The sequence below is a fragment of the Mirounga angustirostris genome, unplaced genomic scaffold (genome assembly GCF_029215605.1).
Source record: "Mirounga angustirostris isolate CCGP_5_RB_7025 unplaced genomic scaffold, mMirAng1.0.hap1 SCAF_13, whole genome shotgun sequence".
NCBI classification, from domain to species: domain Eukaryota; kingdom Metazoa; phylum Chordata; class Mammalia; order Carnivora; family Phocidae; genus Mirounga; species Mirounga angustirostris.
Genome location: NW_026991721.1, coordinates 51,006,212 through 51,019,742, shown reverse-complemented (window position 1 = coordinate 51,019,742; position 13,531 = coordinate 51,006,212). Strand labels below are relative to the sequence as shown.

General features: G+C 51.4%; 1 protein-coding gene across 12 annotated transcripts in view; it reads right to left on the bottom strand.

The window, feature by feature from the left end:
- Positions 1–13,531, bottom strand: part of TENM4 (teneurin transmembrane protein 4) — a 719,612-nt gene that overhangs the window by 223,857 nt on the left and 482,224 nt on the right. For all 12 annotated transcript variants that reach the window (XM_064576841.1, XM_064576836.1, XM_064576846.1 and 9 more), the window contains one exon: positions 6,335–6,590. In XM_064576841.1, the coding sequence (XP_064432911.1) occupies positions 6,335–6,590 (256 nt within the window). The remainder of the gene's footprint in view (positions 1–6,334; positions 6,591–13,531) is intronic.

The window sequence follows — 13,531 nt, the reverse complement described above, 5'->3', positions numbered from 1 at the left end:
GCTGGGAACTCCGGGATGGACGCTGGAGTCTCGTGACCCTCACACCGGTGGATACTGTTATCTCATTTTCAGATACAGAAACTGAGGCCCAGACAGGCTGAGTGACTGCCCAAGATCATACAGCAACCAAAGGGTAGGGGTGGGACTCAAAAGCACATCTCTCCGACCTCACTGCCCCCCACTGCCTCTCGGGAAAGAGGGGCGCAGTCCCTGGAGGGGGGCACAGCTAAGCACAATACTGCTCCTACGGCTCTTCTTAGCGTGGGGAGGGGACCAGCTCCCCTCTAATCCTCAGAGGAGGCCATGGGCAAGGCCCCCGAGCTGCCTGAAGCAGGGGCTTCTAGTTCCAGCCCGGGGCAGGCAGAGCTCGCCTTCCAAGGACAGAACAAGTAGCTTTTGGGAAGGAAGTGGCTGGAAAGTTGCAGTGCCCAGTCCTTCAGACTGCCCCGCTCAGCAGCCCATCTTCTCAGCATGAGCCTGCTGTCCTGGCCCGTGCTTCACCCTCAGAGCCCTGGGACAGCCACGCGGTAGAGCAGGCCAGGCATTGCGCCCACATTCCGTAGCCGACAGCCCCAAGGTGTGCAAGGCGTCAGAGATTTGGCCAAGACCACAAAAGACTTAGTTCTAGGGCTAGCATTTTAACAAATGAATGAACAAAGAAACAAAAAAATGAACTGGGTCTTCCAGGTGATAGTGATCCTTGTAAAAGGCCAATCCTATAATGTTAACTACTGGCCCCTCCTTCTGCCTTCCTCGGGCCCCATGCTCACAGGGAGAAGTACAACCTTGTCTTCCTGTAACTCCAGGCCCTCCATTGCTGACCCTCACTTACATGCATCTCCATGAGGCCCCCCGCCCCCCCACGTCTGAGCCATCTCTCCAAGACACTAAGCTCTCTCTGTGCCTTGCACAGCTGCCCCTCATCCCAGGATTCCTTTGTCCCCTGCAAACTCCTACCAATGCCTGTCTGAATAATCAGGAAGGTGGCACTGGAGAATGGCTAGGTGCATGGGCTCTGGAACCAGCTGGCCTGGGTGGGACACGTACTGGCTGTGGTTCCTGAGGCAAGTTACTTCACTTTCCTGTCTTCAGATTCTTCATCTCCAAAGTGGGGATGATGATAATCTTCCTACCCATGCAGAACAGTTACCACAGCCATCCTGACTGTTATCCTTCGAAGGGCCTGCTTATAAAGTTGGCCCTGGGCTGGTATCTGGGAACAGAGGTTTTTAGGAGCGTTCTAACCATTAACTGATGAGTAGCTGATTCAGGGTCTAAACTGTGTGTACAAACAATATGGCTTATGCTGAACACCGGCTTCTCTTCTGGGAGTTTGGAATTTGGGCCTTTGCCAGGTAGGAGGTGCCGGTGTGACCAGCCCCCAGTAGAAACCCTGGGTGCTCAGTCTGACGAGCTTCCCTCTACGGAGCCCCAGTAAAGGCCCCATGAGTGCTTGGTATGATTGTTCCTTGATGCCCCCATGCAGAGGGAGCCACACCCTCCTCTCTGCTCAGAGCATCCCCCCTCACCCCACGAGTCACAGTATTATCCAGAGTGCCATCTTTACTCATTCACTTATGGGTCTGTCTTCCTTACAAGGCCATGAGCTTCTTCTTGGACTGTGGTTGTGTTTTCTGCAGGCCTATGACTGAATCACCAGACGACAGGGACGACTGTCCGTCCCAATTTCCTGCAATGCTTAGGAGTTGGCCTGGCCCACTAGAAGGTGCTGTGTGCTATTCTGGGAACTATACCAAGCCTGGGTTGGTGACCACCAGGACGGCCTCCCATCCCTGAGGGGTGGGCAGGGCTATTCCCCAAATTGAGCAGGACCACAAAATGGGCCTCAGGCTCCCAAACCAGGCCTGGGATCAGATGACCTAAAGCAGGGGTCTGGCAGACTTGCGCCCTGGCTTCCCCTTCATCTGACAGGAGCCCGACAGGTTATTAATCAGACAATCCCTATGAAATCAATTAAGCATTTGATGTTGCAGAGCGTGAAGAAGTGGACCAGGGTTTAGTGGACCCTGAACACATGGATCCCACCAAGATTGGCCACAGATGCACCTGCAGGCCTCAAGGCAACATGTGACCCCTGCTCTAGGAAGCACAGGGAGGCCCGGTCTTCCCCCTGCGGACTCCATTACCCCTGGAGAGGGCCAGAGGCAGTGGGTTAAGCAGGTCCTCCCTCTCGCTTGTCCTCCCTGCCCTTCTTTCCTTCCAACATGAAATCTCAACCCCTCCTGGTTATTCTGCCAGCTCTTATGCTATTTGCTCAGCTATTTACTTTTGACTCTCCACACGACTCAGTTTGACAATTAGAGAAGGGCCTGTGACAGTTTCTCTGGCATCAGGGGGCTCCCCATTCTCGTGGGGCTTGGTAATAGCTGTTGACAACAAACCACCTCAACTAGGCCCTGCTCTCTTGGGCTTCTAGGCCTTCGATGAGGCTGTGCAGCCCTCATGCCCTTCCTTCTTCCCAGCTCCCCCTGGGGACTCCTACTTGCTGTCAGTCCCATGGCACCAGGCCCACTGGGAAGTCTTCCCTTTGGCCCACTCAAGTTATGCATAGCTTTTTATTCATTTGCTCCGTCATTCATTCATTTAGCCTGCGTTAGTAGTTTTCCAGCACCCATCATGTGGCAAGCCGTGTTGCCTGCCGAAAATCCAGAGGCATTAAAACTGATTCACTGTGTGTATCTCTATCATAGCATTTGTCCCACCACAAGAGTCTGTGCTCTTACACATACTGCCTGCTGGGCACACAGTAGGCACTCAGTGAGTATTTACTGAAGGACAAGCACTACATGGTAAGCAGTTGAGCACGTACTGTGTGCCAAGACATTTGCAGACAGTATCGTATATAATCGCTACAGGAGCCTCAGGAGGCACTACGGTGGGTTGGAAGTGGCTGAAAATCCTTGGGCACCTCTCCCTTTGAGAAGTGGGGTCTGTTGTTCCTCTCCTGGAAGCTGGCTGGCCTAGGACTGCTTTGGCCAACAGAACAATGGCAGAAGGGACGCTATATCATTCCAGGCCAAGCCTTAAAGAGGATCAGTGGCTTCTGTCACAGTGCCATGGAGCTCCAAGCCACGGAGTATGAAGTCCACTCCCCGCTGGGAAGACTTGGTGGAGAGGCCCTGAGACCACAGTAGAGGGTGAGGGGCCACTGAGCCCAGCTACCCAACCGTCTTCTGCAAGGCTCCGGCATGTGAGTAAGGCCACCCTGGCTCTTTCAGACTGCCCAGCTAACAGCTAACGCCGCTGACTGACCCCCACTGACACCACGGGGAGACTGGCCCAGCTAGCTCTTCCTGAGCTCCTGCCTCACACGGCGAAGTATAATCAACTGGTGGTTTTTTTAAGCCACCAAGTTTGACAGGCATTTGTTATGCAGCAAGAGATAATCACAACAGGAAGTTACTAATATTTTCTCCCTTTTAGAGATGAAGAAATGTAAGGTCTAGGTCCACAGCTAGTGAGCAATGGGGTGGGGATTGGAGCACAGGATGTCTGACCCTAAATCCTGTGATATGAACAAGTAGCTTCAGCGAAAGGACCATCACTTATGTTCTCAGAACATCAGGACCAAACTTCCTTCTCCAAAGTGGAGAAAAGGTACAACCTGCTATTTCCTCTCAACTCCTCTGGTGAGTAGGAGCCCAATGAGTATTTTTTTGTGACTTTTTTTCTTCACAGGGTTGATATGGGAAGTAGATACGTATGAAAAAAATGGGAAATCATTTTTATAGTATGTCTTTTCATGCCAGGCACTGTGCTTTATGTTTCTTACATGATATTTCATTCACTTCCCCCCAGTCTGAGAGGCATGAATTCTTATCCCACATTACACAGGGAAATCAAGGTTCAGGGCTATAAATGAACTTGCCGGGCCAGGATGTGCTAAAGCCAAGACAAGAATCCAGGTCTCCTGACTCTAAAGTCTGCTCTCTTCCTTACGTCACCACGCTGGTCAAAATTACCTGTGATTCCATCTGCCAGATGTGACACTGATCTCTCTTAAACGTTGTTGGTTTTGTGCCACCAACCAGTAAAGGTCAGTATTAAGGTCCAGTACTCTGTGTTATCCATTGTATCAAGCACCTCTCCCAGTTTTAAGCCATCTTCAGATGCACAGAACTCTGGGGTCCCAGAGAAGGCCCATCTCCAACATTTCTTCTGGGTTTTTAAGAATAGGTAGGACTTTGCAAGACCCAGAAGTGAGGACGAGGGCAACTCTGGCAGAGCGCTGTACGAGAGCATGTGCAAAGGCATGGGGGATGAAAGGGATGGGCATCTGGGGGAAGACTGATCCACAGAGATGTATACGCCTATACATGTACACATACTGAACATTCAGTATGTATATAATTATATCTGTACGGACTTATATAAAAGAGTACAGATGAGCAGATACATGCCAGCATGTTAACAATGGTTACCATTTGGTGGTAGATATACGTGATTTTTTCTTTGTTCCTAAGTGTTCTGCAGAACATTTATTACTTGAGTGATAAAGCATAAAAGAAAACAAAGTTCCCTGTGGTCTATGCATGGGTGTGGGAGGACAGAAGGTCAGAAAGGCAGGTGTCAGCTGGCTGATGAAGCAAGAGAGGTCAGCTGGGACCACCTCGGCATCTCACGCTAGCCATCAGGAAAACACCTGCTGCTTGGCCTCTATCTTCCTCTCCCTTGAAAAACCCGGAGAACCACCTACTTTGCTCCTAAGTGAGAAAAATGAACATCCAAGAGGAGGGAGTGGCTACTGGGTTCCATGCAAAGAATCAGAACCATCGATTATTTGCTGGCTTCTCTTAGCCACGTGCAGTCATTCAATAAGCACCCTGGAAATAATGGAGATCTGATTAAGCTACCCTGGGTGGGATGATGCAACTCTCTCACTGAGGAGAGCGAAGGAGGCACAGGACAACTCACACCTGATTGTAAAGGATGTCAACAGAATAATATTAAGAGACTGGGGGTGAGGCAAGCTGGACTGTATCTCTGAGAAATTTGCTTCTGGAAAAACTGATTCCACAGGAGTAAAACATAAGATGGCACAAAAGGATGTTGATTTTCTTTCACTGGATCCCACCCACTCGATGTGCAACTATCACAGCCATGTGCCAGATAGAGTCAGGTGGGTGCACTTTCCATGGATAGATTAATTTCACATCTTTAAATGTGGGATGGCTTCTGTCCTCTCCACAGATCACGAAGAGGAGTTTGAGAAAATAAAATCTAGGTTTCCCCGCTACTTTGAGAGATAGGGTAGAAGGTGAGGAGGTTCAAATCGTGTTGCCTGGGGCATTTCAGCGTTAGAGAAGGTAGGGAAAGGCTCTGTCCCCCGAAGTCAACAGTGCTTCTCTCAGAGTGGTGGGATTATGGGTGAATCTAGTTTTCGTTTTTATATCTTTCTGCATTTTCTGCAGTGAGCTTGTATGCCTTTATAATTATTTAAAAAAGAAAACAACTCATTTCCATTTTGGGAAAACAGTGGCTCACCAGAGGGAAGAAGGACAGCTATGGAACTGACCCTGACGGAAACCCCTAAAGGAAGCACTGTGAGGCTGGAAGAAGGCAGAGGAGGAGGGGGCCAGGCCAGGGGAGACCTGGAGAAGGTGGAGGTGGTGTAGGAAATAGCACTGCCCACGAGTCTCGCAACCTGAGTTCACATCGTAGCCACACATCCAGTGTCCATGTGACCTGAGCTAGTCACTGACCCTCTCTGTGAAACTCCCAAATGGGGTCACAAATCACAATACCGCCTTCTTCGTGAAGCTGTGAGAATGACATCATATCTCAAGTATGAAAGCTCTTGTAACTAAAAGTTAGCTGATGATGTATCAGTGTTAGGGATTATAGGGTTTGGGGCATAAAGGAGATAAGTCCCTGGGAGGCGAGGGGAAGGGAGAGGAGTGGAGAGGAGGGGGAGCAGATCCCAGTAGGGAAAGGCAGAGGTGTGGGCCGCCATCAAACGCTGACCAAGGGTCTGCTCTCTGCCACCTTTACACACTCAGCTCTCATCCACGATTATAGCGGCCCCTCCGGCCAGCAGCATCCCCACTGCACAGACCAGGAAAAGGCACAGAGGGCTCATACCTTCGTCTGCGGCAGGCCAGCCCGAACCTGGGGGCTGCTGGATTCGCAAGCGCCGGCTCTTCCTGCCCCGCGCCCCTCCCGCCACCGCCCTTCTCCCCTTCCCCAGGCCAGCCCAGAGCCACCTCTCCGAGCATTGCCCCGACCCCAGCCTCCCAGACCAGGGAGGCAGGGGACCCCCGGAAGGGCCCCGCCGCCCCTGCGGCTCAGCCCCGCCCGCGCCCCAGCCCCGCACCTGGTCTCCAGGGGGATGTTGCTGTTGAGCAGCCAGTTGTCCTGGGCGTGGGCCGGCTCCTGGGCGCTGCCAGCGGGGGGCTCTCCCGAGAGCGAGGGGTCCGTGGGGGCCGGGCTGGGGTTGCTCCTCGGAGTGAAGTTGCCCCGGTTCAGGGAGTTGATGGAGGCCGCGTGGTGCTGGTTGGGGGTGTGGGCGTGCGAGAGCGGCGGCGGCGGCGTCCGGAGGCGCGGGTGGTTCTGCAGGCCGCCCGGGTGATCTAGGGCACAAACACGCACGGTCAGCGGGGCCCCGAGCCACCGCCACGGCCACGGCCGGGCCCCAGGGCCACGCGGGAGCAGCCGGGCGGCAACGGGCGCGGCGGGTCGTGCGTGTCCATGAGGTCGGGAGACGGCGGGCTACTGGACAGATACTTAATTGAGCTCCTACTATTTTCGGTGCTAGGGACACATCAACGAACAAAGCGGACAAAATCCCTGTCTCGTGAAACTTAAACTCGAAAAGAGAGACACAATAAACAAGATAAAAAAAAAACTAGCCTCTGACATCACCCACTTTGCCCCGTTTCTTTGATATTTTGGGGACGGCGTTTTTCAAAGTGTAGTCCCAGACCAGCAGCTTCAACACCACTTGGGAATTTGTAAGAAGTGAAAATTCCTGGGCCCTGCCCCAGGCTTACTGAATCATGAACACTTGGGTGGGCCCCAGCAATCTCATTTCACAAACTCCCGGTGATTCCAATGGATGCTAAAAGTTGAGAAACCCTAACTATCTATAATGGTACATAGTAAATGAAACAAACAAGATAAGTAAAATACATAGTTTACAGAGGTGCTGATAAATCAGAGAACACATAAAACCAGGAAGGGGCCAATGGCCTGGGTGTGTGGGGTCAATGGTGAAATTTTAGGCTAAGTGGTCAGTGATGGCCTGGGTAGGGGGTAGGAGGTGAACTTTGAGTAAAGGGAGTGAGCCCAATTAAAAACCACCTGGGGGTTATTAAAAACTACCATTAACATTTACTGAGCACTTCCTATGTGCCTGGCACCATTCTGAGCCCTTTACATGTTTAAATTCAGCTGATCCTCATGACCCACTGCAGAGCAGGTGCTATTATTCTCCCCACTTTACAGACAAGGGAATTGCAATAAATCTTTTATTTACTCCCTTCAGCTACTTGGAACAATAGGTATTATTATCTCAGATTTATAGATGAAAACCCGATTTTAGGATAAAGCCCACACAGCGTCCAGCAAGCCCTTCAGAATGTGACCTACGCCTGTCTTTCCAGTCCTCCCTCTCCTCTCCGCTCCCGCCACAACTTTCCCCCAAAGGCCAAGAGGTCTGCTGCAGCGATGTAGGGGCTGAAACCTCATTTCCAATGAGGACGGTCCCCAGGAGTGTGCGTGGTGCCTTCTGAAGATGTGCCATGCTGTGCCAGCAGGGGTGTCCCTTAATGGGAGGGGAGAGAAGAGAGCATGGGAGCCAAAACAGGCAGACAGCAGACAGCCTTGGACCAGGGAGAAGGTGAGAATAGCAGGGCCATTTGTTTATGTCCTCAGGCAGCACTTTAATGGAGACATTTGGAGCCTGGGACAGAAGCCAGCAGCAGAAGCAGCCTCCTGGGCTGGCTGAGTGTCCCTCCTACCCTTGGACTTTCAGGCTGCTGGCTGCAGGCCAGGGCACCGAAGCAGTGAGAGGGACCGGACCACTACTGTCCAGTGCTTACCAGAAGGCCAGCAGAGAGGATGATCTAGCCCTTGCTCCATGCCCCTCCCCCGACCCCCCCGGAGTCAACCTCCTCATGGCATGTTTACCTAACTGACACTGATAGGTGCTGCGGTGAGCATCTTCTATGGGTCCTTTTACAGCCTGAACTGTGCGAATGCTCACAACAACCCCCAGAGGGCAGTAGTATCATCAGTCCCACTTCATAGACTAGGAAGCTGAGGTTTGCAGAACTACGAAGCAGTCCTTATTAATCCAAAGCCTGAATTCTGTCTACCAAATCATGATGCCTTTGCATCAAACACAGACACCAGCTCAACTGTCTCAGTCCATGGCCGAAGGCAGGAAACCCCCCCTCTGTACAGACGGCAAGCATCTGAGGTCTGGGTCAGGACAGGCTGGCCTGCAAGCCTACAGACCTCTGCTTTGTGACTAAGTGGGGATGCCAGGCTCTGGTAAGTCTTTAGAACCACTGCCGAGAATCCTGAAATAATGAGATTTTAAAATATAAGACCACTGGTCATAGATCTAAAAAACTAACTTCTAAAAGGAAATTCTCCTATGAGGATAAGGAATGTCCTGGTCTGAATCCTCTCTATTTTTTAAAGCTCAGCTCAACTGATAACTCCTCCAGAAAGCCTTCCTTGATCTACCCTCCCCAAAGTTCTTTTTTCCTTCATTGAATGCTAACAGCCAGTAACCTGGACCACTCATCTTTTCCTTCTCCTTACAGTTGGCATACTTATATCCCCATCTTGCCTCTTCTGGTAGGTATAAAAATCCCTATTCCCTCCGTGCTGGTGATCACAGGTCCTACAACTGACCAGGTGCTCAATACAGGTTTATTGAGCAAACGGCTCTTGTGAATGGCTTGGGCAGTCTATCCAAGAGAACAAACCTAATGTGGAGGACATTTGTGCGCAAAAAGTCATAGCAGATCTCCCTGGGCTCTCTAGAGCACGGGCCTATACAGCCCTTTACTGACTCACCCGGATGCTTCAGGTGGGTCCTTTGTCCCCCTTCCCTACCCCTTGCATGCTGAGAACGCTAGGAAAGGGGACTTTGAGGTTTCCCAGGTTCCCATGGAAAAGCTCTGTCCAGTGCTTTTTGGGGACTCACGACCCCAAAAAAGAGACATGACCTTCCTAAGGAGCAATTGTCTCCTCTGGTCTGACTGGAGTCTCCCCTCTGCCCCTAATGCCAAGAGGGAGGATAGAGGGGACAGACATAGAGGGTCCTTCTTTTCTCCCCTTCCCCCTCTCCAATTTGGACTCCTATCTTGAGAGGGAAACTCTAGTTCACTCATTCAGCATTTCCTGAGTGCCAGGTCCAGTAAACCGGGTGTCGGGAATACAGTGGTGAACGAAACAGAGATGGGCCAAGAGAGGCGCAACTCTCTGCTGGTTTCTACAGAGTGGCTGGGTGGCCTCCGGTAACTCACTTCACCTCCCTATTCCTTGGTCTGTGAAAGGGGGTACACAATCCTCCATCACCGCTCTCTGGTGGATGAAAGGGCACAGCTCTTGTTCAGGTGCCAAGTACTTGGGCTTCCAGTGCTCCCTGAGGGACGGGACCGCGTGCCATGCATCTCCATATCCCTCGTCAATCTTTATAGAACGTGGGGGGAGACCACAGCAGATTAGCTGGGTGCACTCCTTGCTTGCACAAGCAATAGCCTCTCTCCTGCTCCCTGCGAGTGGACGCATTGGTACATTTGCAAAGCTGTGCTGTAAATTCCAATTTACACCCTCTTTTCACAGATAGAGCCTCCAAGTATATCTCTGAATCGAGCCCAGATATGAGTCATTTTTACTGTTCTGCTGCACACCTCTGTTCGTAAAGGCCAGTTGCTTATCTGAGTTTTGCAAGCCTGGTTTTCCATCGACTATTTTTGCTTCCTACAAGTTCTCAGATATATTTGCAGTTGCTGCTTCCCTCCGACACCTCAGACATTTTTTTCCATTTTATATGCACAAAAATCGTGAATGTTGAAGCCTCCAGAAGCAACTCCCTAAACCGACATCATCATGGAGCTTCTTCAGGATGCCCTTCCAAGCAGGAGGTAATAGAAAGAGACTAGGCTTTGATGTCAGGCAGCCCTGGGTTCAAGTTTTGGCTTTGTCACTTATAAGCGGTGTTAAGAGGTTAAGTTCCTTAACCTCTCTGGAGCTTCAGTTTTCTTACCACAAACTGGAGATACTACCTACCTTCTGGGGTTGTTATGAGAAGTAAATGAGATAATGTACATAAGGTGCTTATTAGCACAGTGCCTGGAATACAGTAATGCTAAACACTGGTAACTATTAATTCCACGGTTACGATAAAGGCATGCTGAATGAATAAATTGTAAAGTGCTGAATCATCCCCATGATAATCACTCGACAGCATTTACAACAGGGGTTCCAAGGCAAAAAACCTTGAGAGAAAAAGAGCAAGAAAATATCTAACAGAAATGTACTGTTCTTCTGTTGCAGCTGAATCTTATTCTGGACTGCTCTCTGGCTTCCAGGAGCCCTGGTCTCAGGAGGGTGCCTGTAGTTCAACATGCAGATCAGAAGTGATGAGAATGACTGCAGCCTGACCCTCGGGACAAAATCAGACACATGGGGGCTCCATGTCTTCGAAGGGCCCCTTTCGGCATCAAATAAGCATATCAGAGCAAACCAAGATGCTGCTCTGTCCTGGGTTCAGGTGCACTCTAAGGAGAAGGCCCTGGAGGTTGTTCAATCCATCAGCAACACTAAAGAGCCCTCTGCTGTGTGCAGAGACTGGATGAGTTTTAAGATGAGGATGAGCCCCAGCCTTGGCCAACAGCCAGTGTCTGGAGGCGTGCTGACGAAAGGTTTAAGAGCAGGGCTCGGGAGTCTTCCAGACCCAGGCTCCACCCAGGCTCTGGCTCTGATGAGCTACATGATTTAAGGCAAGTCCTTTAACTTCTCTGAGCCCCTAATTCCTCATCTGTAAACTGAATATATAATAGTAACAGTAATAAAAGGAAGAGGAAGAGGAGGGAGAAGGACTACTGTAGACTGGAAACATGGCGGTCCAGAGCTGAGACAAATAGATCCCTGACTTTGAGCTGCTCGCAGTCTAGTAAAAAAGCAGACACTCGGATACTACACACAATGGCAATGACGATGGGATTGCAATAGTTAACATTTACTGAGTACTTACTATGTGACTGGGTCTCAGTGTTCGAATTATTTAATCCTTACGATGCCCCTGCAATGAAGGTACTAGGATCATTCCCCATTTTGTAGAGGAGGAAACTAAGCACCCAGATGGTAAGGCGTTTGCCTACGATTACACCACCACTGAGTGGTGGAGCCGGAATTTGAACCGGGGCTGTGGGGCTCCAGGGCCCACGCTGTTAAACACCCTGCTGTGTATATATTAAGTGAGTTGAGTCCGGTAAAGCGCTAATGTCAATGCCTGTCACACAGTTAGCCCCCCACAAGTGGTGGCTCCCAGGATTCTTGCTAGCTTTCACTACAGCCCTCTGGAGCTCCACGGAGCCCCGAGGCAGCTGCCAGACCGACTGTTGGGGCTGGGGGAGGCTTCGGGAGAAATGACATGCGGCCTGTGTCCAGCGGGCACGTGTGAGGGGTTCGGAAGCCTGAGAGAAAGCCAGCACGACCCGCTGGGGCCCGTGGATGAGCAGTGTGATGGCTGGGAGGGGCAGCAGCAGCCTGCGAAGAGGAGGCACGGGGGGCGGGGGGCGGAGGTTGCCTGCAGGTGCCCCTGAAAGAACTTGGCCTTTCCCGGCAGGGTGAGAGGATCCCTGGTGGGCTTTAAGCAGGAGAGTGCCGTGATCACTAGTGTCTGAGGATGATTTCTGGTGGCCGGGTGGAGGGTGAGCCAGGCGGGGACAGACCACAAGCCGGGCCCAGGCTGACTGCAGGATGCCTGCCCGCTAGAGAGGCTCCCGCCGCCTGGGTCATTACTCTTTTATGAGAGCACACTCAGGAGAAAAAGGCATGAACTTCCAGGGCTTTGGCTCAGGCACAGAATTTTAATGTGTCAACAGCCCTGCGATTGAAGGCCAGCCGTGGCTCTGCGCAAGGGTGCCAGGCTGGGTGCCCACAGTCAGCCCTGCGAAACTGCCGGCAGGCGCCCCGAGGTCCCCTTGCTCTGGAGTTCACGGCGACCCAGCGTGCACTGCAGTCGTTCATCGGGCCCTAAAGATTGTCAGATATGAAAGATGATGGTATTTAATTACCATAAAACACAAAAACTCCAGCTGCCTGCGAATGCCAACAGGAAGACTTATTTGGCTTCCATTAAAATGCCATCGAGCACCGCTAACTCGGGACGGTGATGTAGCAGTGCTGAGAGCTCAGCTAATGAACCTTGGCCTCCACGACCAATTTAGAGAGGCCAGAAAGCTCTTTGTCATCGCAGTCGGCAGCCGGGATCTGATGGCCTGACTTGCAGCCTCAGCGCTGCCTCCTTCAAGCTGTATAATCTCAGACAATTGATGTAGCCTGCATTCTAGCTTCTTCGTCTGTCAAATGTATATGAAGGCAGCTTGCAAACTGTGTGGTCCTATGTAAGAGTTGGAGACAACTCTCATCATCATCATCATCATCATTATTATTTAAAGATTTTATTGAGAGAGAGAGCATGAGCAGGGGGAGCGACAGGCAGAGGGAGAAGCAGACTCCCCACTGAGGAGGGAGTCCAACACAGGGACGCAGGGACTCGATCCCAGGACCCTGGGATCATGACGTGAGCCGAAGGCAGATGCTTAACCAACTGAGCCACCCAAGTGCCCCTCACCATTATTATGATTAGCTTAGCCCAGAATGAATACAGACCGTGAAGTCCAAAATGGAACCACCGGTCTGAGCATGAGGCTAAGGCTGACTTTTTGTTCTCTCCGTGAACAAATGCTTTCTGTTCACTTTCACTGCTGTGAGGCTCTTTCTATGTCATGGCCAATGTGCAGCGTTTAGAAATGGTACTTGGCCTGAAAGCCCAGGTGGACTCATGGCAGGGAGGGTCCAGGGAAGCTGAGACAGTAAGCAGGAGTTTTTGGGTTTTTTTTTAAAGATTTTATTTATTCATTTGAGAGAGAGCGCGAGCAGGGGGAGGGGCAGAGGGAGAAGCAGACTCCCCGCTGAGCCGGGAGCCCTACATGGGGCCGAATCCCAGGACCCCGGGATCATGACCTGAGCCAAAGGCAGACGCTTAAACATCTGAGCCACACAGGCGCCCCCAGCAGGAGATTTTCCAGGGCTCCCCTTCCAGTTTTCTTGGCGAGGGGTAGAAAAGGGCACCCTGAGGTCACAATGAGGCTGTTTCTGCTCCTCATTCAGTCAGGGCAGAATGCTGGGTGAGCACAGACTACGAAAGCACTTTGCATTGAGATGCAGTGATGAGAGGACCATGTAGAACCGATGCACAAGCCTCACTGTGGGGGGCAGTGGTTCTCCAATGAGTGTCTGGAAGGAAGTGTTTTCTGATCGTTAC